At 42.7% G+C, this 26,281-nt stretch overlaps 1 protein-coding gene and 1 long non-coding RNA gene across 4 annotated transcripts in view; one reads left to right on the top strand and one right to left on the bottom strand.

Moving 5' to 3' along the window:
• Nucleotides 1-26,281, top strand: part of LOC142834334 (uncharacterized) — a 58,460-nt gene that overhangs the window by 23,393 nt on the left and 8,786 nt on the right. The gene's annotated exons all lie outside the window — the stretch shown is intronic.
• Nucleotides 6,463-17,572, bottom strand: LOC142834329 (cytochrome P450 4A10-like). 3 transcript variants are annotated; one of them, XM_075946715.1, is made up of 13 exons: nucleotides 17,346-17,572; nucleotides 15,711-15,855; nucleotides 14,985-15,029; nucleotides 14,458-14,585; nucleotides 13,475-13,599; nucleotides 12,952-13,106; nucleotides 12,432-12,538; nucleotides 12,157-12,347; nucleotides 11,930-12,063; nucleotides 10,039-10,103; nucleotides 9,812-9,888; nucleotides 7,164-7,337; nucleotides 6,463-6,725 (listed from the first exon to the last, which is right to left on the bottom strand). In XM_075946715.1, the coding sequence occupies exons 1-12, from the start codon at nucleotides 17,532-17,534 to the stop codon at nucleotides 7,169-7,171; spliced, it is 1,530 nt and encodes a 509-aa protein (XP_075802830.1). In that variant the 5' UTR covers nucleotides 17,535-17,572; the 3' UTR covers nucleotides 6,463-6,725; nucleotides 7,164-7,168. The 3 variants fall into 3 exon arrangements, with proteins under 3 accessions (XP_075802830.1, XP_075802829.1, XP_075802831.1); XM_075946714.1 differs by having other exon boundaries at nucleotides 6,463-6,714; XM_075946716.1 differs by having other exon boundaries at nucleotides 6,463-6,676.

Here is a 26,281-nt window from a genome sequence, read left to right as displayed (position 1 = left end):
ACCCCTGCCCTTATTTTAGTGATGAGAAACTGATAACAGAGAGGTAAAATGATATTGTAAAGAGGAAATCAATCATTGAGAGACCATAGTGGTACTGGTCAAATCCCTATTGGACTACAAGACTCCCTCCCCAGAAAATGCTGTCATGCTCCCAAGTGTTTTCTCCTTTGCATTTCCTAACAACAAGGGATTTCTCAACCCATAAGGCCACAGGTCCTTTCTTTCTCTCCTAAATCCCATGCTATGTCAAAAACTAGAGCAAAGGGGAATACAACATTTTACAGTCCCATCTCACTGAATAATTTCATGACTACTCTTGGTATCCACATTGTGCTCTTCCCCTCTGACCTTGGACTCTTGGATGGTGACCTTTTCTCTCTTTTGCTCAAGAACCTATATTTCACCCCTAAAATGAGGGAATAGATAAAAGAGTTTTGGAATTCAAACCAAACCAGACTCTCAGTTACAGTTGTCTTTTTTCTTTAAAATTATTAATGAGCCTTTGAAAGTTTTATATAATGTAATTTGATTATGTTCATTCCTTCTCCAATTCCTCCCAGATCTGTACTCCACTTCCCTAGTACTCCTCTCTGTGTCTTCTTCCAACACAATAAACCTGTCAAGTTCAATTTGTGCTGTCCATGTACTTCTGGTGTGTGGCCATTCACCGCAGCATGGTTGATCTACCAGGATTTGATCCTGTTCTCTACATCTTTGCCAGAATTTGTTGTCAAATGTTTTCTTGATCTTAGCCATTCTGTCTGGCATTAGATGAGTCTAAAAGTTAGCATTTCCCTAATTGCTCAGAATGTGGAACACTCTTAAAAGACGTTTTCTGAAGTTTTAGTTCTACTTTTGAGAACTCACTTTTGAGATCCATAGCATATTCATAAATTATTTTTAGAGTATAATCACATCATTTCTCCCCTTTCTTTCCTTTTCTTTGTCCTTTCCATAAATCTCCTTTCTCTCTTTCATCAAATTTATTTCCTCTTTTCTTTTATTTGTTGTTACACACACATACATACTACATTTATATGTATATGCATGTGTGTGTGATCCTAAATAAATAAATCATACCTGATCAATCCATATAATGTCACTTGTGTGATTATTTGGGTGATGATTATTTGGTATTTGATTCTTAGTTGATGTACTCCTCCCTGTCCTCAGCATTCCTTAGTGGCCTGTAGTTCTGTATATAGGATTGAGTCCTACTGAGCATCCCCTTTCCACATTACCAAGTCATTTTGGGTTATCCTTAGAGGAGAACTTTCTACTATCAATTTTCTAAACAAATGTAATTGCTAACTGTATTGTAAATACTTATCCTTAAGACCATAGACAAATTTCTATCCCATCCCTTAGCAAACCTTCTCCCCCTCTCATCCTTTTCTATCTTTTGTTTTTCTCTTTCTTTCTCTTCTCCTCCTCCTTCTTTTGGTCTTCTTTTCCTCCTCGTCTTCTTCTCCAACAGACAGATACTCTGCTAAAAATACAGGGAATAAATGATCATGGGGTTCTTAGCCCCCATTAGCATATCTACAACTCAACCTACAAACCTAAGTCTTAGGGAACATCTTAGAAGTGGTTATGGAGAAAAGAGTGTAAGAGTCAGAAGACCAGATGCCTGCTGTTAGGGAGTGTCTTCTAGATATAGCAGGAAAGTTGTATTCATGAAATCTAAACAATATAGTTACCCAAACAAGACCTGCATAATCACAACACTAGTCAATATGTCAACATGAATGTGGAAAATGCCACAAGAATTCATCACTAGCTGAAGTGCTTGAGGCTTTGTGTGCAGAACCCTGGGCTCAAGTACCAGCCTCACAGAGTATGAGTAAACCTTCCTCTGTGCCCACACCTCCACTTTCTCTTCTGTAAAGTTGGGAAAATTGTGTAAAGAGAGTACAAAGTTCATTTTTTTTCTCCTGGATCTCAGGGTGGTTATCTCGATTCAACTTCCTATGGATTAAAGTAGCAAGAACGATTATTTTGTCTTCCAAAAAAAATATAACATGGGGTTCCTTTTAAGCAGCTATTTTGACAGTTGTACTTTCTTTTTGACCATTAGTGCAGTAGAACCCAGGCATGGTTCTGTATTGTTCTTGGAGAAGGGGTTCTTTTAACTTAAAATTTATCTTCTGTTAAAACCATATCAAACCATTCTACTATGGCACTACTTAACAAGTACTTTGTAACTATGAGCATAAAAATGAAAACAGAGTGGGAAAGATGTTTTTCATAGTTGTTGTCAGAATTAAAAAGAGAGAACGATCGTCAGGGTTTTCACGCACCCTGTGCCGACTCTGACTGCACCCTGGACAACTCCAGGAGATGATTCACGTAGACTACGATGCAGCGCATGTGCACTCTGTGCTGAGGCTTCATAAAAATGGTCAGACCTGAGCCTGACATGCAGTAGGCATCAAATGAAGGGTATTTCATTATTATTCATAGCATAATAAATTCCTGAGAGCTAGTCAATTGGGAGTCAAAAGGGTACAATAAACAGCTGCTGCCTATATGACTTCATGGTGGCCTGTTTCACTGTTCTTGTTTCCACTCCACAGATGTCTGAGTTAGACACTGTTCTCAGTACCTGGCTACTGGAGCTGTTGATCATTATGTTTAAAATACTGTGAATGTGACCAAGAGCTCAGTGTCACTGTCAGTGCACAGACAGAAGCTAGTGTTCCAAACAGGGGACATAGGGGATTCAGGCCTAATGTGGAGGTGAGCCTGGCTGCCTCATGACCCCTTGTCATCAGCCTCTTTTCTGCTCACAGGCAGCCTGATATCCATGCACATCTATGCCCTCCACAGGAACAGTGCTCTGGCCTGACCCAGAGGTACTATATCTCTGGGCTTGGAGGGCAGACAGGGTATGGGCTGAGGGGTTTCCTCTGCCAGGATTTGATATTTAAGAAAATCCTGTCTTGTAGGTCTTTGACCCATTGCACTTTCCTCTAAGGATGTGACAAGTCTCCACCACTTTGCCTACATGCCTTTTTCTGCAGGGGCCCAGGTAGGGAGAGGGACGACATTCTCAGGCCCTCAAGACTGAGAGTGCAAAATTAAAGTCCATCACTGGGGAGACACCGTTATGGAGTGCTGTATGACAATGGGGACTTTTGACATTTTTCTTATTCCTGAGAAATGGGTGGGGTAGTGTTCCATTATGTGAGAAAGTGGAAGCCAAAACTCCCCATGGGTCAATACCCAGTGGGGCCTTCACCATGAATCTAAGATTTGCTCTTTAATCCCAGGTTAACAAATCAATCATTTATTATACTGAATTCAAAAATAGTTACTATGCCTTTTGAGGGTCTCTAAGAACACTGGGTAGCCAACAGCTTGATGCCTCTTTTTGCTCCTTGCTGCAGGAACTGCATTGGGCAGCAGTTTGCCATGAACGAGATGAAGGTGGTCACAGCCCTGTGTTTGCTGTGCTTTGAATTCTCTCTGGATCTCTCAGAGCTGTTCATCAATATTCCCCAGCTGGTCCTCTGCTCTAAAAATGGCATCCACCTCCACCTGAAGTCATTGGTTTCTGGGAAACAGGTCTTTGGGGATCACGGCTTGGACAGCACAGGCTGTGGCTTTTCCAGGGACGTTGCTCTCCTAGATTGAGTGTGGAGTCATCATGGATCCCAGCTTTGGGGGCCTAAAGATGTGAAAGCATTGGGACTGACAGTCTCATGGAAGGCAGTCCCTTGTAAACACGTGTGTCTAATGACTCAGTGCCTGGACTCTGGAGCTCATGTCTTTATGTCACAAAAAATTGTAGAACATCTGGCTGTCTCGAGAAACTTAATTTCTTTCTCATAACTCTATGACTTTCTAAACCAAACAAACAAAAATTCAGAATCATACATTCCAGGCCTTGGAAAACCTTAGTGAAGACAATGGCAGTGTTGCCTTGAGATCTGTGGAGGAGGGATGTGAAGGAGGGATGGCTGTATAGAATGTGGCCCTTCTTTGACATGTAAGTCTTTATCTGCTTCTATGTGTGTTTGGAACATAAATAAAAATTGATTAAATCTGTACAAATAAAAACTAATTGTAAAAGCAAACTCCCTCCACCAAAGTGACAGAACATGAGCAGTGTCTCTACTGGTGTGGCGACTTCCTTGGGACGTTTCTGTGGGACCTTTGTCCTTCCTAACAGTGGTGTCTCATAGTCACACAGTGCTCTGGCCTTCACAGTATTGCTAGGGAAGGAGCTGCAGTAGCGTTAAGGTGAGATCCTGAGAGAAAGAGAACTCCTTTTCCACAAGACATGACTGTGCAAAGAAGGACTTTTGGGGTGGAGGTCAGGGTGGGGCCCATGTGATAACTGAGTGTCTTTCCCTGGCAGTCCCTGCAGCAGCAGCTTGTTGGCTGTGGGTACCAATATCTCCAGGATTCAATGTCTAAGGTCAGTAGGAGGTTCCAATCCAGGAGTTAACCCCAGTGGGGCAGAGGTCAGGGTGGGGCCCACGTGATGACTGATTAGTATTTCCCTGGGAGTTCAAGGTCTAATTAGGTCAGTAAGAGGTTCCAATCAAGGAATTAGCCCCATAGGGAAGGGACAGCACTAGAAACTAGGATCACAGGTAGGAGCTAGGAATTCTGTACCTGGGACTTGGTGAAGTTTCTAGGGCAACTGTACTCAACAGGGATGCAGGTGGGTTTTTTGGATGACCCATTCACGGTATTAGCCTAAAACCCTCAGAAAACACAGATTATTTTATATTACTATTCATAACAGTAGCAATATTACAGGTATAAAGTTGCAAAATTACAGCTATGAAGTGGCAGTGAAAATAATTTTATGATGGGGGTCACCACAACATGAGGAACTGTATTGAAGTGTTACAACATTGGGAAGGTTGAGAACCACTGCTCTAGGGTGTCCTGGATTATGTGGCATATACTTTCTCCCTACCAGAGATTCTTTCCCTCTTGTAAGAAGGTTACATCTTGACAGATCTTCCTCAGGATTCCTGTTAACAACTGTTAATCCCCGTCAAGACCTAGATATTCTTGTATACTTGAAGCTTAATGAGAAGTTCCCATGTTACTGTGCCTGTTGGTTATGAGCCCTAAGGCAGCTGCCTTGCCTTTTGTCCTAGCACCAGATAGACCTCTCTGAACAAATGTAGTAAGGATTCAGAAGTTATCACTCAGTGCTGATTCTACAGTCATAATCACCATGGCCTCTGGGTGGCACCTGAATCTAAATTATATTGTTTCTGATCGTAGGTGTTTTGGCCATTATGATGTAAGGACAGGTTGGAGGCATCCCTTCTCTGATAAGAGAAAGCTCTGACTGCATTTTAATATTAAGGTAAGGTTCCTGAGGGACATTAATCTAGGAGGAACTTTAGCCGAGGCTTCCTGACTCTGATGTCTTTGTTCAAAACTCCATCATTAATGTCAGCTCTTCTTTAGTGTAGGAATCAATTGGAATAAAGCCGAGACCTATGAATCTGATATGTGCACGTGTGTGTCTGTGAGTGCGTGTGTGTCTGTGTTTGTGTGTGTGTGCATTGGGACCTCCTGGGTGACAGAGCTTGGACACTGGAACTGATGTCCATTATAGGTGACCAGAGATTCATCCTTCTGACTTTACAACCCCACCTGAGGCTCCCCTGGTCTTGGGCCTACAATGCCCATGTGTGGGTTGAATGTGTTGTGGGTGTGCATAGATGCTTACATGAGCAGGACTTTGTGTGCATCATGAGGGAAACTGCTCATGACGGTGACCTGAGAAAAAGTCTTGCCTGTTTCTCCCAGGCAGTAGAATCGCTTTCTGGTCACACATTTCATCCCATTTGGAATCCCATGCTTAGAGTGTGTGCCCTCGGCTGGGTACCCAGCATTCTGTTCTGTGCTCTCAGTTTCCTTTGTTCTCTCAGCATGGCCAGCATGAGACTTTCTGGATTACTTGAAAGTTCTGTGCAGGACAACTTTGGGTATGTTCCTGCCAAGATCTCTCCTTGGTCAGGTACTGAGTATCCTGTATGAACTCTTCTACCCTTCCTCAGAACCACTCCGCACTAGCCCAGCAAACTGGAAGGTTAGGAACTAGGAAGGAAGTCCTGGTTATAGACAGTGGCTTCAGGAGAAGTCTTTGTAAGAAGAAGGACATGGCATACCAGGGAAATCTGTCCATGGCATCATGGATTCTGATCCGGGAGCAGTTTGAACATGGGTTCATGACAAACACTGTGTGTGATACTGGGAACATTATTGTTCAGAAAAGAAAAGATGGGGAAACTTGTGTGAAGGACAGTCAGGTAGAGAGAGACGATTCAGGAGAGATGTAGACAAAGCGACCAGATGACAGTCATGAAAAAGACCATGCCAGGCTTCACAATGATGTTCAAACCTTAAGTTTGGAACCCATGAATGTTTTCTCATGATTCAAAAGGGCTTAGTATGTTGGACTGAGAAAAACATATAAAGCTGGAATATTTGTCTTGGATTTTATTAGTGAGCTTGATTATATCACAAGAGTCTTTATAAAAGGGAAGAAAATTAAAAGAGAGGGATTCAGAGGATGCTGTCTTTCAAGCAGGGTGAGAGTCCAGTGCTGAGGAATGATGGTTTATACTGGAAAGAAGAGAAAGACAAGTCTCCGTAGAACGCTCCAGAAGAAGGTTCTTCATACCAACAACTTGGTTTTCTGTAAGGGACACCCATTCCAGTTTCTGAGATCCAGAGCTGTAAGATAACTTTCAATTATTTTATACCACCAATGTTGTGACAGTTGATTAATTGTGTAATGAGGAAGTTATGTAGGGAAAAAATAAGATGACAGGAAGATAAGAGGCCAAGAGAGGAGGCTGGAGGAGAGAGAAGATATGGAGCAGATGTGGGTAGTATTAGACCGGAAGACAAATAGGGAATCTAGAGGAAGGAGAGAGAGATAAACAGACAGACAGCAAGACAGACAGACAGACTGACAGGGAGAGAGAGAGAGAGAGAGAGAGAGAGAGAGAGAGAGAGAGAGAGAGAGAGAGAGAGAGAGAGAGAGAGAGAGAAGAGCCAGGAAGCACAGGAGCAAACCGGAGAGAAAGCTGAGCAAATAGAAAGCCAGATGGTGACGGGAACAGATGACATGAAGACAGGATGTCAGGCAGCATGCTCATAGAGTCTGTCCTTGTCCCTACCAGATTTAGTGGATCTTCTTGAGATGCAGGTAGACACCATTCTTAGGTTTTAACACAATTTGCAGTAAGGGGATGGGCACCCTGGTGGGATCTGGCAGCAGCTCAAAGCGGAGCAGGGTCAGGGCCACAACCACCTTCAGCTCATTCATAGCAAATTGTTTCCCAATGCAGTTCCTGTGTCAGAAAGGGACAATGAAATTCAATGACTTCTGACCTGAGCAGGGAGGGGTCACTGAAATAGCCCAGAACAGCATTCAGGGGCTATCTTTACAGATCCAGTCTAACCTCGGTCATGTCAGGTCATGCCTACATCTTCCCCAGGCTGTGGCTCTCCTGACTTTTGATTCAGCCTCTATATATTTCAAGGCTACTTTGACCCTAGTTCTTATAGAGTTATAAAGTCTGTTAGGCCAGTATTCTAAGCTCAAACTTCTGAGTTCTTTATGAAGTTAATCACTGCTTACTTTATTCCATCCAGGTGGATCTCGGGCATGGCTTCCAAGGAGTGCAGTCAGATTTCAGTAGCAAAGTTTCTAAGGAGGACTGTGTTGTGAATCTTCAATCTGCTGTCCCATCTGGCTCCTACTTAGGGTACTTCTGCCTCCTTCATCGGCATCTGTAACCATCTAACTGTACTTCAGAAATGTCTCTTGTTCCTGCTTCAGTTTTCTTTCCTGGATTTCCCTGGTCTCCCTGACCCTACCTCCGCAATGATCCTTTGTACCTCCATCAGGCAGGACTATATTCAGATGCCTAGCTGCAGCCATACCCGTGACTGGCTGGTGCCCTCATCTATTTTTTGCCACCTCACTTCCTACTTCAGATCAAGTTGCTGATGTGTTGACAAAGTCTCCTCTCCCTCAGGCTGCATAGCACCAAAGCTCAGGTCAATGAGCAGTTCCTCTCATTTCTTTGTGACTCTCCGTGTACTTCTGGGGCATCCATGGCCCCATCAGTGTTATGTTTAATGACATGCCACAGTCAGGGCATGGGATGATGTTAGAAACACCACATTTCTCAAACTGCTCAATGAAAAAATGAAAGAATTGAGGAAGAACTTATTTTGGCTACAGATATATTTGTCTTTGTGGAATAACATTTTGAGTTGGAGGAAGGGGTAGGAAAATATCATTCATTCTCATGTTTTTATCTAATATAGAACCTGGCACATAAGAATGCTTTAGTAGTTTATTTTAAATTTAAAATAATCATTTTTATTTGACTTCAAAATGTCATTCACTTGAATTTAAGGAATAAAAATGGAATTAAATACAATGGAAATTACAAAGAATATAACCAAAGTAACGTGTAGTGACCTGTACTTTTTGAGGCCGGGGGATCATGAACTCCAGGCAAGCCTGAGCCTGTCTCAAAAAACGCCAGCAGCAACATGCTTCATTACAACTTAAGCTGAGTTACCCAAGACTCTCTGTCTTCTAGCGTCAGTGATATGATTTCCTGTGAGTTGCAGGGGGAACATTCAACCTCAAGTACATCAATGCTAGACAGCCTACGTTGGAAGAACAACTGGCTTGTAGCCTGCTCTGTGAAATCTGATTTGCCGCCTGAGGAATTCATGAATTCTGAGCCTATGAAGTACAGGCTCAGAAAAGCCTGCTTCTGCTTTGTCTTTTAAAGCTAACATGGGATGTAGAAAAAGACAAGATCTCCTGAGTAAATTGGGAGCATGAGGACCTTGGGGGAGGGTTGAAGGGGAGGGGAGAGGCAGGGAGAGAAGCAGAGAAAAATGTAGAGCTTAATAAAAATAGATTAAAAAAAAGAAATTTTAAAAAAGCTAACAGTGAGTCAGGTCCCATGGGAGACTTGAAGTTTTACTAGAAGCCATCGGAAAGCCTTCAACTGGTTCAGTAACTATTTCAAGAGTGTTTTATATTTCACTCACCAGTAATCTTAATAATCTTATGTGCTTTATATAAAACAGAGGATTTTATCAGAAACATTTTATTCCCCTCCACTTTAATGCTTTTTGTCTGCAGACAGACCACACAGTCTCAAAGTGTGACTTTAAGGTATATATATTATCTGTCAAGGTTTGAACAACTTGGGCAATTACAACAGGAATGTGCACATTGGCACTGATTCTCTGATTGAGTAGAAGAGACTGCACAGGTGGAAGCCATGGACGTGGAATAAACTTTTCCATAAAAGACTTTTTGTAACACTTCAAGTCTCTGACTGGACAGTTGTCCAGGGCTGACATCCAAGCAAACTTATCACTTTCCACAGTGATTCTCAGGAAGGATGCTTGGCCTGACTGAGGTATGGAAAAAAGCATGACACATAAGAATCCTGAAACTTGAAAAGCTGGATGCTGAAGTTAAAATCATAGGATAAAAACATCAAATTACAGTCTTGCTCCTAACATATGAGAACATTTGCAAGTCTGTGTCATCAACTGACAGAAAAATTTGGCTGGCTAATGGGAAGTGCAATGGGTCAAGGTCTTCACAGTGTCTCCTGCAATGCTACCCTCCTTATGCGTACAGACACATTCCCAAGGAGCTTTCCCCCCATGTCCACCAATAGAATACACCTGGAGATGTCATTATGCATGAGGTCAAAAACATTAAGGTATGCTGCAAATACCCTGCAGAGTGAATTCTATCAATATACACAGGATGCCTCACCTTGCTCCTCCTGAGAAGGGCAGGTATGAATGGCTGTGTCGGGGAGAATCTGGTGCAAACCTGGAAGGGTCGAACACCTGCAGGGAGAAGGCACGTTTATCAGGGCAAGTAGAAGTGAAACTTCTGCCTTCCTCCCACCAGGGGAGAAGATGTTAGAGGTGGGGACAGCAGGTTTTGGTCAGGAGGGATCTCCCCCCCCTCCCCGACCCACCTGTAGAATCTCCTACCTCTGGGTTTGGCCACAACTTTGGGTTGTGGTGGAGTGCATAAATGGAGAGGATGACTGGGATACCTGTGGGGCAGAAAGGAACAGGGGAGATGGTGGGTTATACCCAGGATGTGAACCTTGGTTCCCGAGGCAGTAGGGGACACGCCTGCACAAAAGGTCTTGCTAATAAGCATCACTATTTGTAGATGTGGGTGACCTGGAAATGAACTTGAGGTACAAATGAGGAGTATAAAAATGGAGTTAAAAAATAGAAGGAAGAAAGATATGAACCTGTGTTTTGGGAGAGAATCAGTTTAGAACTTATATTTGATGAAGGATTTCTGCAAAGATACCCAATATGGTCCCCCCCCCCCCCGTTGTTTTAGTGTGGCTGTTCAGGTGAGTTAATGAAAGATTTCTGCAAAGATGTCCAAGAATTCAGTCCTCAATATGGTCCCCCCGTTGTTTTAGTGTGGCTTTTCAGGTGAGTTTATAATATTTCAGAGAGGGGTTATAGCTCATCAGCAAAGTAGCACGTGGTCTAAATATGATTGTGAGAGAATGAGGTGTGAGACAAAGGGTGATCTCCTGACATTGCAAAGGGTCGGTCTAGTATATGGTCATCAGTTCATCTCTGCCATCAACCTGAGTGCTTCTCAGGAACTGAACCATATATGGCATATGACATCTCCTTCTTTTGCTTTGACTGGGGAGAAAAACACATATCCCTAGCCTCTGTCTGATTCTTTATTTTTTTGGTATATCCCAGCAAATAACATTTGAGAGATAAAGTCAGAATACCATATTCAAAGGTTTCTTTGAGAAGAATTTTCCAAGGATTGAGTAGTTATGTGTGTTTGTTTATTTGTCTGTTCTGTGCATGTATAAATGCAGAACAATCAGTGAAAGAAGACTGAAGGAAAACCCTATTCAATATTTGATTTAAGAATTACAGTTGCTAGTTGGGCACCAGGACATTTTCTCTGTGCTTGATAACATAAGTAAGTTGTGTGCTCAGCAATATGGTCTTACCATCAGATGATAGAGAGCCACCAATTGCCTTAGAAGGGTCTGTAGCCACATTGTATATTGATTTATACATAAATATTTATATAAACATATAAATAGCCGTTCTTTATAGATAAAATTTCTGCAAATTGTATCATTTACAGAGGATGATAAAAGATGTGCATTTGGGATGGGGAGCCAGATAAACTGGAAAAGTGTTTGTTGTCCAAGCATGGGGACATATATTTAATTTGCAGAAACCATATGAAAAGCTGTGTGTAGTGGCCCATATTTGTCCTTGAATGCTGGTGAGGTGGGGACCGGCACCCACTGGACATCCAGCCTAGCCTAATAGGTGAGTTATAGATCAGGGAGAGACCTTCTGACCTCAAAAATATCAATGTGGATGGTCTGTGAAGAATGAAATAAATGACCTTTGGTTTCCACTTGTAGGTGCAAACACGCACGTGTGTTCCCAGCTGCAACATGAAAGCACACACATGTGACAGTGAGGACATATGAGGGATAAAATTGACTATGAAATTACACAGTGTTGTCATCTGGAATGAGTCTAGAGTATAAGAATCAAAGAATATCAGTGTTCCCAAACTGGAATGGATGCACCATGAGAAGGACATGGATTCAAAAGGAGTGATATCTGATAAATAATCAATGCGTACAACTATTCATGCAAAGCAGCAGAATTGGAGATCACTTAACTTTATAGGAGATCATTTATGCTTATGTCCCACATTAGAAAATATACTTTATGAGTAAGAGAAACCTATCTAATCAAAGGAAATGGACACCAAGCAGGATTCAGGACTGTTGAAACACACAGACTTCTGATCCTCTCTTACCTCTGGAATGAGTTTAGGTGAACAGACCTTGGAAACTCATACCTTTGGGTAGAGAGCGCCCATCAGGGAAGGTGACAGGTGTGCTGAGCTCTCTGACAACACCTGGGACAGGTGGGTAGAGCCTCATGGCCTCCTTGATGCACATGGTGGTGTAGGGCATCTGGTCCAGGTGGTCCCTGAAACAAGGTACATCCTGATGTTCAGGTAGACTGGAGACCATGGCTCCCCCTACCCAAAGAATAGGGTTCTTCCATTTTTTAAATTCTCACCAGGTGATGGAGGATCCATCCCCCAGGAGGCTCTGAACTTCTTCCCTGCATCTCTGTTGGTGTTCAGGGTGTGTGGCCAGAGCATAGAAGATCCAGGAGAGTCCACTGGCTGTGGTGTCATGGCCCTCGAACATGAATGTGTCCACCTCAGCACGGATGTCCTTGTCAGACAAGCTATCCCCATTCTCCTTCTGAGGGAGGCAACAGGTATCATCAGTGCTGTGCTTGTTCCTTGCTGTGTGCTCCCAGGCAAACTCTCTGTGATACACACTCACTCTGGCAAACAAGAGAATGTCCAGAAAATCCAAACGTCTCTTCTTCTTGACCTTCTCCAGCTCTCCCTCATCCTGCAGCTGATTCTTTCTCATCTTGATCACTCCATCTGTTCCAGAACATTAGTATCACACAGACACCAGAGCTACAGTAACCCCATGTAGTGCCATGTGTCTCCTTGCCTAAAGCTATGTGCTATGTATGGATCAGCAAGTAAGCAGTGGGAACGGTTAGAAGACCATTACCATCTGAGGCAGACAAGATCTCCTCTCAGGACTACGGGCTAATAAAGCTCTTCTTGAGATGCTGAGTTGGATCTCACCTTTACCAATATGATTACACATGCACAATCCCTGGAATTTTGACATCCCAACCAAAACATTTGCAGTTTAAGAATATCTCCATGTGTGTGACCCAGGCACTATAGGGGCACAGAAGGACCTAGATTTGCCTCAGAAGTCTTCAACAGCCCCTTTGCGCTAGTCCTGGGAAAGGAGGGGAGAGGTGAGCTACAGACAGAACCTGTATGATCATGGGCAAGTTGACAGGCACGATCGGCCAAGCGGCCATTGGAGGACAGACTGTAGATGGTGTCATTCTGATGAAAGATGTTTCTCACACGGGAATAAAATAGTTTGTTCAGGTCTGCAATGGCCTGGATGTAGGTCTTGTAATTTCTGAGGAAGAAGATACAGAATATATTAGACTGTGGAGAGGTCAGACCTGCAGCTAGATGGACTCTGGGAAGAGATATCCTGTATGGTTGAGATAGATGGCATTGGTGCGCACATTAATTCTGTCTTATAACCCTTGTAACCAAGACTGCAGAAGGTGACATGAATATGTAGGCATCCACCTTAGGTAGGGATCAGTGGTCTGTGGTTGGGTCAGGGTTGGAGTGTGTCAGGAATTGATCTGAAATGGGCTCAGACTCTTGATTTTTTTGTGGAAGCAAGTATACATGCTGCCTCACCTCCTGCATGACAGACAAGGTCATCTCAGTAGGTGAGACCAAAGGCCATGTAGTTCAATGGTTGTAACTCACCCATCTACCTGGACACTACCCTTGTGGTTGAATGCACACTTCATGACGGTGTCAAGGGTCATTAAGGAGATGTGTTGAAAGATCTCTATGGAGGAGTCCTGGGCAGTCAGCTGTTCCCATTTGTCCTGCAGTGGGAGGGAAACATTGACCTAATATCCACAGAAGGCTTGTGCTCATATACTGTATAATTTCCACATATTTTCAGATATGTGTTCTCTATGTCCTTAAATTTAGATAACATAAAGATGTTTTATCTGACAAATGATGCTGTTTCCGGGGTAAAGATGATATGTCATCCTGAGACAATGACAGGACTTCCATGTATTGAGCATAAAAAAGCCTAGGAAGCCACTATGTGCACTTCTAAAGGGGCTGCCTGTGACTTCAGTTGCTATGTATTCATCAAAATCTTGTGGAGAACAACTGAGTCAGAATCCAGATTCTGGTTGAAAGTTTGTGGTATGGCATATTTGGCTATGTAAGTGTGAGCCTGATGTCCATTTCCCTGAGCTATCACTCAAGTTCATGCAGAGGCACTGAGACACAGAGAAACACTGGCTTGGTATCGTTCTAGGAAGTTCCTCTGAACTACACGTTCTTCACGTTCTTGAGGATGTGAAAAGGTAACTGGAGTCTCTATCTAGCATGATGCTCTTTGCCTTGGGCGAAGTATGGCCATATTCTGGTACCTGGACTATTTCTGTTCTACCTATGTTGGAAGAACCTGTATTTATACTAGAATATGTATGTGGAGCTTGTTGGTGTACACTCTGAGTAGGTGAAGAGAGACTCAGAGAGAAAGAGATTGAGAGAGAGAAAGATGAGAGAGGGGAGTGTGAGGAATAATAGGAGGAGGAAGAGGAAAAGGAGAAGGAGAAGGAGGAGAAGAAGCAGCTGTTTTAGTACTAGCAGAAGCAGGTGCTGATGTAGAATGCACAGCAGGGCTCAGGGGAGTAGAGGAAAAGAAAATCAAATAAACTCACGAGCATCAACCGGACAGAGTCAGCCATGGTTTTCACGTAGGGCTTCAGAATGTCATAGTGGAAGGCTGGGGTCAGCATGCGCCGGTGCTGGAACCATGGCTGTCCATTCAGCAAGAGCAAACCATAGCCTGGGCCAGAGATGGGTGTGTGTGAGAGAGATGGAATCAGAGAGCCCGTTAGATAAACTGTGTGTGTATTGGGGGTAGAGGGCTGTGTGGAGTGGAACTGATGATGAGAGCTAAGAATGGTAGAGTTCAGAAACTGAAATTTATAGCTGTGGGACTGGTATACTGACTGTGTGATTACAAAGAATTTCAGGGATGGGGAGGTAGCGGCATGAATGATTAGTTAGGACTGTTTGGAATAGTGAAGGGTCAGAAGTCTAGCTTCTACTTCACTTGGGCCAGGGAGAGGAGGGCTAGATGAAGGCACTGGTAGCCTGTCACATTTTGTTCTGTGAAACAGAGTCACAAGTCTTGGATGCTCTAACTGGGGCCAGACCACATTCTCCATGCAGACACACATACCAATCCAAGGAGCCAGCAATCTGTAGGCTCCATGTGCCTTTGGATCTGAAACAGAAACAAGACATGGGATAAGTCAGGCAGCTGTGGTGGAAGGCACGGGCTTCTGGGATCTTTTAAGAGCTATCTGTTGGCAGACTGTCCTGTGTAACTGTCCATTTCCTCTCTCTCCTTCTAGCTTTGTCCTGACAGTCAGGCTTAGGAAGGCAGGATTCATCTAGCAGTAGCTGAACTCCTCCGGAGCACGGATGGTGAATTGGTGAGGAGCAGGCCATGTGCCCATACTCAAAGAGAAGAACAGGTGTGACTACGGTGTGTGTGTGTGTGTGTGTGTGTGTGTGTGTGTGTGTGTGTGTGTGACAGTAGATCATGAGTTAGTTATCCAGTAACTCTAGGCAGGTAACAATTGAGATTTCAAACTCAAACCATAATGCTTTTGAGGTGTACTTTTCAGTTCTGGAACAATTTATATGACTTATCATCTTTGATTAAATAGCAAATTATTTGATTATAATATGGTTAAATAGCAAAGAAAGATAAAGACTTTTGGCTAAAGGCCGGAAATTTAAGTTCTGAGTGCTGTTGACCACATTCTGGGTTGTTGTCTGGGAGGATGGAAGGTAGAGTATGTAGGGCAGTGGCATAATGCCACAGTTTTGTGGAATTCCACAGCCATGGGCTCGTTACAAAGAGAATGGCACAAATTTCGTCAGCATGATATATGCTCACCTGACCGGCCCAGAATCACCTTCATGTAGTCAGGGTCATAGACAGTAAGATAAGCCTGGCTCCCCCAGAACCAGCGAGGAAAGGCACTTGGGAAGTTCTCCACACTCTTCATAATCACCTGTAGCTCCTGATCACCCTCGAACTGCTGTTGAGGGAAAAATAAAGAGGTGGGACTCTGGTGTAGGCGTTCCTTCAGTTTGTGTGTTGTTTCATTGGATAATGACTATAAAAACTGCCTTGACCTAGTTGATAGCACAGAACTTAGGTAGGTGGAGTAGACAGAACTGAATGCTGGGAAGAAGGGCAGAGTGGCAGATGCCATGGTTCTCCTGCCTGAGACAGACGCTGGTTAGAATCTTGCCAGTAAGCCACAGTCACATGGCAATACACAGATTAATAGAAATTGATTAAATTAAGATGTAAGAATTAGCCAATAAGAAGTTAGAGCTAATGGGCCAGGCAGTGTTTAAATGAATACAGTCTCTGTTATTATTTTGGGTTTAAGATAGCCAGGAGGCCAGGACGACAAGCAGCCCTGTCCTCCTGTTATAGGACTCTAGTTAGGTTTTTGGCTGGAGACAAGGACAGAACAAGCACAGGAACATAGTTCTACAGATGCAGCCAGGATTTGAAACAGTTTGATGGACTATCTGTGCTATCACGCAGAGGATACACTACACCGGGGATCGGTCCTGAGCTGGTTGACAGTGCTGTTGGGTGGATCCTCAGCTCTGCATGCAAGTATCACATTCCATTGTTCTTCTAAGGCTTCTATTGCACAATCCTTTGTTGAGTGCTTCTTCATGTATCCTGCTACTTGGCTCTGGGACATATTTCCTGTGTTGCAGTGCAAGGAGTTGATACCTTCCATTCATAATACACAGGGTGCTGCACCATCTCCTTCCTGAGAGATCTTAGACACATGTGCCCGGGTCTTCACCTGAGCACTGTGGTGTGTTTGTCCAAATAGCTAACAGCACAGGGTGTGTGGAAGGAGAATAGAGAACTAAACAGACCCCGAGGAAATTCTGACATCAGTGCCCTCATGTGAGGAAATTACACAGCCTTACTCCTTTCTGTTCCATGATTCAGGATTTTTGTCGTAATCCTTCCATCCTGAAAATTCCATTGTGGTGGTGGGGAATCATCTGGATCAGCTACCCACTCATTCCAGCAATGTGAACTCTTCCTGTGCCTGACACTCCTGAGATGGTGCCATTGCCACACCAAGAACCCCACAGGGCCAGGCTTCCATCTCACTGACTTCTGTGTTCCCAGCAAGCCCTGAGCTGGGAGAGAATAACCGTCAACGACTATGCAAGGAACCTCCTAGAAGCTGTTTGATAACAGCAGAGGCTGTTGAAGAAGAGGAGACTAGGTAGGCTCAAACACAGCCTTCATGTGCAGGGCTCTCAGTACAGAGATGGCTACAGCCAGACAGGTTGAACAACCCTAATTCTGGATTGTGTCTCAACCTGAGCTCTGTGTCTCATGAAGTACTTGGACTTCTTATACATTAGGTTTTTGTCCTGTCAATTTGATGGCTGGTGTGTGAGACCTCCATCCTCCATGTACCTCCATCTTCCCTGCACCTCCATCCTCCCTGATCTCCCTCCCACCCTTCCCTTTCCATACCTTGTGTCCAAAGAACCAATGAAAGGGTGGGGATGGGAACTGCTGGAAAGCCTTGAGTAGCCATTGCCTGCGCAGGTAGAACTGGACCGCTTTGAGCAGCAGCAGAAGCAAGCCAAGCACAGAGGCCACTTGCAGGAAGCCAGAGATGCTGCCTGCAAATCTGGTGGGGCTCTGAGCAGAGACACTCATGGTGCAGTCAGTCCTGTGTCTTGTCACAGACTGCCCTCACTCTTATGAATCCTTCTACTTCCTCTATAAATCCTTTAAGGACTGCCTGTCTATCAGTGTGAGGGAGAAAGGTTAAGGCAGACAGAGGTTGCTCTCACAGTGCATTTGGTCAGTTAAGGTGAATGATTTACCTTGAGAGGTGGAGAAATGATCTGTCAGATGCTGATGGCTAAGGGCCAGACCTATGCCCACTTTCTTCTCTTTGTGTTAGTCAAATCACTTATTTGTTTTCTATTTTATTTTTTCACTGTATCTTTCTGTATACATTAATAAGGTACAGTGTGATATTTCAACATATGGATACTGTACATATTAGGTAGGCACAGTAATCATCATTTCCTTCAATATTCATCCATTTATTTTTTAATTTTTTCATCTAAATCTTTATTTAAAAAATAAAAATTAGTTGTCCAAAGAGGACCCCAAGAAAGACATACATGGATCTAAATTGGAAGGAGAAAAAGACAAGATCTCCTGAGTAAATTGGGAGGATGGGGATCAAGGGAGTGATAGAAGGGGAGAAGTGAGGAAGGGGGAAACAGAGAAAATGTATAGAGCAATAAAAACAATAAATAAATAGAAAACAAAGTTCTCGTATAAAAATATCTGTTGAAGTAGTATATGACTTGAGGTCTCCATAAAGTTCCTCTTTCCCCAGGTTTCATGTCTTAATTCTGTGTCTTTACTTATTGCTCTTGAGAGTTCCTTGAGTTCCCACAGCAAACCCAGCACCTACATAGCTTCTTCTGAAACTAAGTTAGGTGGATTGTGAGTGGTTGCTGATCCAGACTGTAGAGCATCTAGGCACTGCTGCCCTTCTCCCTCTAGGCCTCATGGGCAGTGCAAGCTTGTGATGCCAAAGACTGGTGAATGTCTAGCATCATTTCTGGGCCATTCATCTGCTGCCTAGAAGGGGTTGAGCATCCTAAATTGATGCTGAGCACATCTTCCAGCTCCAGTTTCTTTTGACTGGATAAATCTGTGCATTACCTCAGGGGATTTTTCCATGAACATGTCAACACACAAATGCATGCATGAGCACACACATAGTTTTTTTTTTTGCTATGTTAACCATTATATCTTCCATGGTCACCATTTTTCCTTGGATAGCCTTGACAAAAGTACCCTCTTCCAGAGTGGAGGTGCAGGAATTTAGAAATATAGTAAAAAATGCAAAGACATGAACAAAAATAATAAAACGCAGAAACATATAGGATAGTATCAGGAGGGAATTTCAGTGAGTACTGAAAATTCACCTGTGTTTTATTTTCCAACAGCTTAATATACCCCTGATTTCAAAAAGTAGGAGTAGAACAAAAGGACTGCATTAACATACAAATTGAAAGTCATGGGGTATATTCATCCCTCAGGCCCTAGACCAATCTCTCTGTAGGCAAACCACTCCTTGGTGGAATCCCAAGTTATTTCCATAAAGGGAACTGGAACTTAGTTGGGTGCTTAGATTCAACTTTTTGTTTTAGGTGGGAACCAACTACTTCCCTTTTTTGGTAGCACAAGGTCTGACAACTAGCCACACCTGTGGACAGCCTTCAGGGAGCAGAACTCTGATTTACAACTAGGTGGGACCTTTGTTTGAGTTCGAAGCAGGATAACCTTGAATGAACTAAAAGCAAGTCCCAAACTCTCTGACCTTTGGCCCCTTTGGGCCTGGACAATCATTGATGTTTATGATTTTATTATTTCTACTGCTTCAGTTAGGTCTGGACTCATTCCTGTGAGGTAATAGACAACAAGAACCTGGTTTTCCTTGACATCATGTTTTTCTGATTGTTAACTCTTTCTGAGGGGGCTGGAGAGATGGCTCAGAGGTTAAGAACACTGATTGTTCTTCCAGAGGTCCTGAGTTAAAGTCCCAGCAACCACATGGTGGCTCATAACCATCTGTAATGAAATCTGGTGCCCTCTTCTGGCCTGCAGGCATACATGCAGACAGAACACTGTAAACAAAAATAAATAAATAAACTCTTTCTGAAAATTTTTCTGTCATAATGACCCAGGGAGCCAGGCTAGACAGGGTCATGGGTGCCTTTTCAGCACCATGAACTTCAGATCTTCCTTCCTTGTCTCTGTCTTGTGTTGTTTTTCTGGAACCAGTGGGTTTCTTTCCATTTTTCCACACCATCTTATGAAGTTCTGTGGACAGCATATAGTTGAATTTGACTTTATTTATTTTATTTTATTGATATTTATTGAGCTCTACATTTTCCTCTGCTCCTGTCCCTGCCTCTCCCTTCCCCTTTGTCAACCATCCCCCAAGGTCCCCATGCTCACAATTTACTCAGGAGATCTTGTCTTTTTCTACTTTCTACTTCCCATGTGTTATGGTTTTGGTCCCTGGTCCCACTTCCTCCCCCATCCACTGAGGCATGCTGGTCTTCAGCTTCTAGCCTGAGCTGGCTCTCTTTTTCCATCTTCCTCTTGGAGAGGCAGCTTCGCTTCTGCCTCTCTCCCCACTTCTCTGCTTCCCCCTTCTGTCTCTCCTCTTCTCCTCTCTCTCTCTCTCTCTCTCTCTCTCCCCATTCTCCCTTCCCCCTTCATAACCCCCTGAATAAATATTCAACCTCACTCTGCAAGTCGTGTCTATCCATGTTTCCATCTTCTGCCTGCCCTCCATGTGTCTCCCTGCCTGGGACCAGCCATTGCTCAGAGACCAGCAGCTGTCTCTGCCTGGGACTGGCTGCTCCTAGGGCCCATTGTCTGCCACCACATGGCCTGCTATAACCATTTGGGACCTACAGCATTTCTGCTGCCTACTGCCATGGGGATCTTGCAGCATTGTTTTTCCTACAGATTTCTTTTTATTTATTTTTTAATTTATTTATTTATTTATTTTTAATTTATTTATTTATTAAGGATTTATTAAGGATTTCTGCCTCCTCCCCGCAACTGCCTCCCATTTCCCTCCTCCTCCCCCGATCAAGTCCCCCTCCCTCATCTGCTCGAAGAGCAATCAGGGTTCCCTGACGTGTGGGAAGCCCAAGGACCGCCCACCTCTATCCAGGTCTCCTAAGGTGAGCATCCAAACTGCCTAGGCTCCCACAAAGCCAGTACATGCAGTAGGATCAAAAACCCACTGCGATTGTTCTTGAGTTCTCAGTATTCCTCATTGTCTGCTATGTTCAGCTAGTCCAGATTTATCCCATGCTTTTTCAGACCTAGGCCAGCTGGCCTTGGTGAGTTCCCAATAGAACATCCCCATTGTCTCAGTGTGTGGGTGCACCCCTCGCGGTCCTGAGTTCCTTGCTCGTGCTCCGTCTCCTTCTGCTCCTGATTTGGACCTTGAGATTTCTGTCCGGTGCTCCTCTGTCTCTGTCTCCTTTCATCGCCTGATGAAGGTTAATATTCATGAGGATGCCTATGTGTTTGTCTTTGGATTCACCTTCTCATTTAGCTTCTCTAGGAACATGCATTATAAGCTCAATGTCCTTTATTTGGGCTAGAAACCAAATATGAGTGAGTACATCCCATGTTCCTCTTTTTGGGTCTGGCTTACCTCACTCAGGATAGTGATTTCTATTTCCATCCATTTGTATGCAAAATTCAAGAAGTCCTTGTTTTTTACTGCTGAGTAATACTCTAATATGTATATATTCCATACTTTCTTCATCCATTCTTCCGTTGAAGGGCATCTAGGTTGTTTCCAGGTTCTGGCTATTACAAACAATGCTTGCAGCATTTTTTTTAAAAAAAATATAAAACCATGTAGATTATAACTATGTAAGTCTCTCATAGTGCCCGCATTGTTGTCTAAGTTCTCTGGGATTGTGTTTTGTAGGCTGGCTTTCTTTGCTTTATGTTTAAAAACCACCTATGAGTGAGTTCATGTGATAATTGTCTTTCTGTGTCTGGGTTACCTCACTCAAAAATGATGTTTTCTACCTCCATTCCTTTTCCTGCAAAATTCAAACTGTTGTTATTTTTTTCTGCTGTGTTCTTCAAGACCCAGTAATACCACTTTTGGGTATATATCCAAAGGCTGCTCAATCAAGCCAAAAGAACATGTGCTCAACTATGTTCATAGCAGCTTTGTTTGTTATAGCCAGATCCTGGAAACAACCAAAATGCTCCTTGATCAAAGAATGGATAGGAAAAATGTGGTACATTTACACAATGGAGTACTACATAGCAGAATTTGACTTTTTTTGGTCTTATTTATTTATTTATTTATTAAAGATTTCTGCCTCCTCCCCACCACCTCCTCCCATTTCCATCCCCCTCCCCCAATCAAGTCCCCCTCCCTCCCCATCCCGAAGAGCAAGCAGGGTTCCCTGCCCTGTGGGAAGACCAAGGACCACCCACCTCCATCCAGGTCTAGTAAGGTGAGCATCCAAACTGCCTAGGCTCCCACAAAGCCGGTACGTGCCATAGGATCAAAAACCCATTGCCGAGGCACTTTGTTTATGAGATACCCAACCAGCACGGAGATCTGATCTGGGCACCAGGAGAATCATCTCTGGGATGAGTGAGTTTTTGACCCGCGGCAGCAGCACGGGACAGGGAACTACTTCCTGCAGGGCCTATACTCCTGCATACTGCCTCTCTCTTCCTATCTCATCCAGTGTGCATCCAGAACCCTCCCCACTTCTGCCTCCCTGCTGTCTTTGGGCACATAACAGCACCCAGCTCAGCCTGTCTGGGTGCTGGGATTGAATCCTGAGGGCAGCCGGGTGGGCAGGAATTCCTTTGTTTCAATAGCCTGCCTGCAGCAAGCAAGGTAGGCACTTTGTTAATGAGCTACCCAACCAGCATGGAGATCTGATCTGGGCACCAGGAGAGCCATCACTGGGGCACCTAAAGAGCCATCACGGGAGAGTGCCATCACTGGGAAGGTACATCAGTGGTCAAGGAGACCTGATCCTGTAAAAGAAGATCCTTAGGGGAGCATTCGGAGGAAGAGATGGGCAGGCGCCAATGCAAGAATTCACCCAACAATCTGAAAAACAACATGAAACCACCAAAATCCAGCGACCTCACAACAGGAGGACATGAACACCTTAATCAAGAAGAAGTAGAAAAAATGGACTTAATGAAAGTGATTGGCGTCCTTAAACAGCATGCAAAAAATGCCCTTATTGAAATGGATGAGAAGTATAACAGAAAGTTTGAAGAATTGAATAAAGCAGTGAATGATACCCTAGGAAACCAAGGAAAAACAATCAAACAGATAATGGAAACACTTCAAGACTTGAAAATTGAATTGGAGACAAGGAAGAAAACACAAACAGAGGGCCGGCTGGACATGGAAAATCTAGGTAAATGCATAGAGACTACAGAAACAAGCATAACCAGCAGAATACAAGAGATAGAAGAAACAATCTCAGATTCTGAAGATAACAAAGAGAAAATAAACACACTGATCAAAGATAAAAGCAAGTCCAACAAACTCTCATCACAAAACATTCAGGAAATATGGGACACAATAAAAAGACCAAACCTAAGAATAATAGGAGTGGAAGAAGGAGAAGAAGTGCAGCTCAACGGTCCAGAAAATATATTTAATAAAATTATAGAAGAAAACTTTCCCAACCTAAAGAAAGATGTACCTATGAAGGTTCAAGAAGCATACAGAACACCAAATAGGCTGGATCAAAAAAAAAAAAAACATCTCCTCGCCATATAAGAATCAAAACACAAAGCATACAGAATAAAGAAAGAATATTAAGAGCTGCAAAGGAAAAGGGCCAAGTTACTTATAAAGGTAAACCTATCACACTTACACCTGACTTCTCTATGGAAACCATGAAAGCCAGAAGGTCCTGGATAGATGTTCTGCAGAAACTAAGAGACCATGGATGCAAGCCCAGACTACTATACCCAGCCAAGCTTTCGTTCACTATAAATGGAGAAAACAAAATTTTCCAAGATAAAAACAAATTTAAACAATATGTAGCCACAAATCCAGCCTTACAGAAAGTAATAGAAGGAAAATCACTAACAAAGGAATCCAACAATGACCACAATAACTCAGATATCTAGAGACCCTTCACCAGCACAACTCAAAGAAGGGAAACACACAAACTCTACTACTAAAAAAGTGACTGGAGTTAACAACCACTGGTCATTAATATCACTTAATGTAAATGGGCTCAACTCACCTATAAAAAGGCAAAGGCTAAGAGATTGGATACAAAAACAGGATCCAACAGTCTGCTGTCTACAAGAAACACACCTCAACCACAAAGACAGGCACCTACTCAGAGTAAAGGGCTGGGAAAAGGCTTATCAAGCAAATGGACCTAAGAAACAAGCAGGTGTGGCCACACTAATTTCTAACAAAGTTGACTTCAAACTTAAATCAATCAGAAGAGATGGAGAGGGGCATTTTATACTCATAACAGGAACAATTCATCAGGATGAAGTCTCAATCCTGAATATCTATGCCCCTAATATAAAAGCACCCACGTACGTAAAAGAAACATTACTAAAAATTAAGGCAGCCATCAAACCGCACACACTAATAGTAGGAGACTTCAACACTCCTCTCTCACCAATGGACAGGTCAATCAGACAGAAACCTAATAGAGAAATAAGAGAATTAATGGGGGTAATGAATCAAATGGACTTAACAGACATCTATAGAACATTCCACCCAAATAGGAAAGAATATACCTTCTTCTCTGCAGCTCATGGAACCTTCTCGAAAATTGACCACATTCTCAGTAACAAAGCAAACCTCCAGAGTTACAAAAATATATTAGTAACCACCTGTTTCTTATCCGATCACCATGGATTAAAGTTAGAATTCAACAACAATGCTACCCCCAGAAAGCCTACAAACTCATGGAAACTGAACAATCAACTACTGAACCACACCTGGATCAAAGAAGAAATAAAGAAAGAAATTAAAGTCTTCCTTGAATTTAATGAAAATAAAGGGACAACATACTCAAACCTATGGGACACTATGAAATCAGTGCTAAGAGAAAAGTTCATAGCACTAAGTGCCCACTTAAAGAAAACAGAGAAAGCACATATTGGAGACTTAACAGCCCACCTGAAAGCTCTAAAAAAAAAAAAGAAGCAGACTCACCTAGGAGGAGCAGAAGACTGGAAATAATCAAACTGAGGGCTGAAATCAATAAAATAGAAACACAGAAAACAATCCAAAGAATCAATGAAACAAAAAGCTGGTTCCTGGAGAAAATCAACAAAATTGATAAACCCCTATCCAAACTAATCAAACGGCAGAGAGAATATGCAAATTAATAAGATCAGAAAAGAAAAGGGGGACATAACCACGGACACAGAGGAAATTCAGAGAATCATTAGATCTTACTACAAAAGCCTGTATGCCACAAAACTGGAAATGTAAAAGAAATGGACACTTTTTTTTAGATAAATACCATATACCAAAATTAAACCAGGAACAGGTGAACAATCTAAATAGACCTCTTAGTTGTGAAGAATTAAAAACTGTTATCAAAAACCTCCCAACCAAAAAAAGCCCAGGAACAGATGGTTTCAATGCAGAATTCTACCAGAACTTCCAAGAAGACCTAATACCTATACTCCTTAATGTATTTCACAATATAGAAACAGAAGAGTCATTGCCAAATTCCTTTTATGAAGCTACAGTTACCCTGATACCAAAACCACACAAAGACTCAACCAAGAAAGAGAATTACAGGCCAATCTTGCTCATGAACATCGATTCAAAAATCCTCAAAAAAATACTGGCAAACCGAATCCAAGAACACATTAGAAAAATTATCCATTATGATCAAGTAGGCTTCATCCCATAGATGCAGGGCTGGTTCAATATATGAAAATCTATCAATGTAATCCATCATATAAATAAACTGAAAGGAAAAAACCATATGATCATTTCATTAGATGCTGGAAAAGCATTCGACAAAATTCAACATCCCTTTATGATAAAAGTCTTGGAGAGATTAGGGATACAAGGGTCATACCTAAATATAATAAAAGCTATTTACAGCAAGCCAATAGCTAACATCAAATTAAACGGAGAGAAACTCAAAGCCATCCCACTAAAATCAGGAACACGACAAGGCTGTCCACTCTCTCCATACCTCTTCAATATAGTGCTTGAAGTTCTAGCAATAGCAATAAGACAACATAAGGAGATCAAGGGGATTTGTATTGGAAAGGAAGAAGTTAAACTTTCGTTATTTGCAGATGATATGATAGTGTACATAAGCAACCCCCAAAACTCCACCAAAGAACTCCTACATCTGATAAACACCTTTAGTAATGTGGCAGGATACAAGATCAACTCCAAAACATCAGTCACTCTCCTATACACAAAGGATATGGAAGCAGAGAGGGAAATCAGAGAAGCATCACCTTTCACGATAGCCACAAACAGCATAAAATATCTTGGGGTAACTCTAACCAAGAAAGTGAAAGATCTATTTGACAAGAACTTTAAGGCATTGAAGAAAGAAATTGAAGAGGATACCAGAAAATGGAAGGATCTCCCTTGCTCTTGGATTGGGAGGATCAACATAGTAAAAATGGCAATTTTACCAAAGGCAATTTATAGACTCAATGCAATCCACATCAAGGTCCCATCAAAATTCTTCACACATCTTGAGAGGACAATAATCAACTTTATATGGAAAAACAAAAAACCCAGGATAGCCAAAACAATCTTATACAATAAAGGAACTTCTGGAGGCATTACCATCCCTGACTTCAAACTCTATTACAGAGCTACAGTAATG

The sequence above is a fragment of the Microtus pennsylvanicus genome, chromosome 13 (assembly GCF_037038515.1).
Source record: "Microtus pennsylvanicus isolate mMicPen1 chromosome 13, mMicPen1.hap1, whole genome shotgun sequence".
Classification (NCBI taxonomy): Eukaryota; Metazoa; Chordata; class Mammalia; order Rodentia; family Cricetidae; genus Microtus; species Microtus pennsylvanicus.
Note: the sequence above shows the minus strand (reverse complement) of the source record. Positions and strands in the feature narration are given on the sequence as shown.

What these genes read in the sequence shown, in the direction of transcription:
- LOC142834329 (XM_075946715.1), bottom strand. Translation starts at nt 17,534, where the DNA reads ATGAGTGTCTCTGCTCAGAGCCCCACCAGATTTGCAGGCAGCATCTCT. An exon ending in GGTGATTCTGGGCCGGTCAG is followed by an intron (nt 15,030 to 15,710) that starts GTGAGCATATAT and finishes TTTCTGTTTCAG; the next exon opens with ATCCAAAGGCACATGGAGCC. An exon ending in AGTTGTGGCCAAACCCAGAG is followed by an intron (nt 9,889 to 10,038) that starts GTAGGAGATTCT and finishes TTCTCCCTGCAG; the next exon opens with GTGTTCGACCCTTCCAGGTT.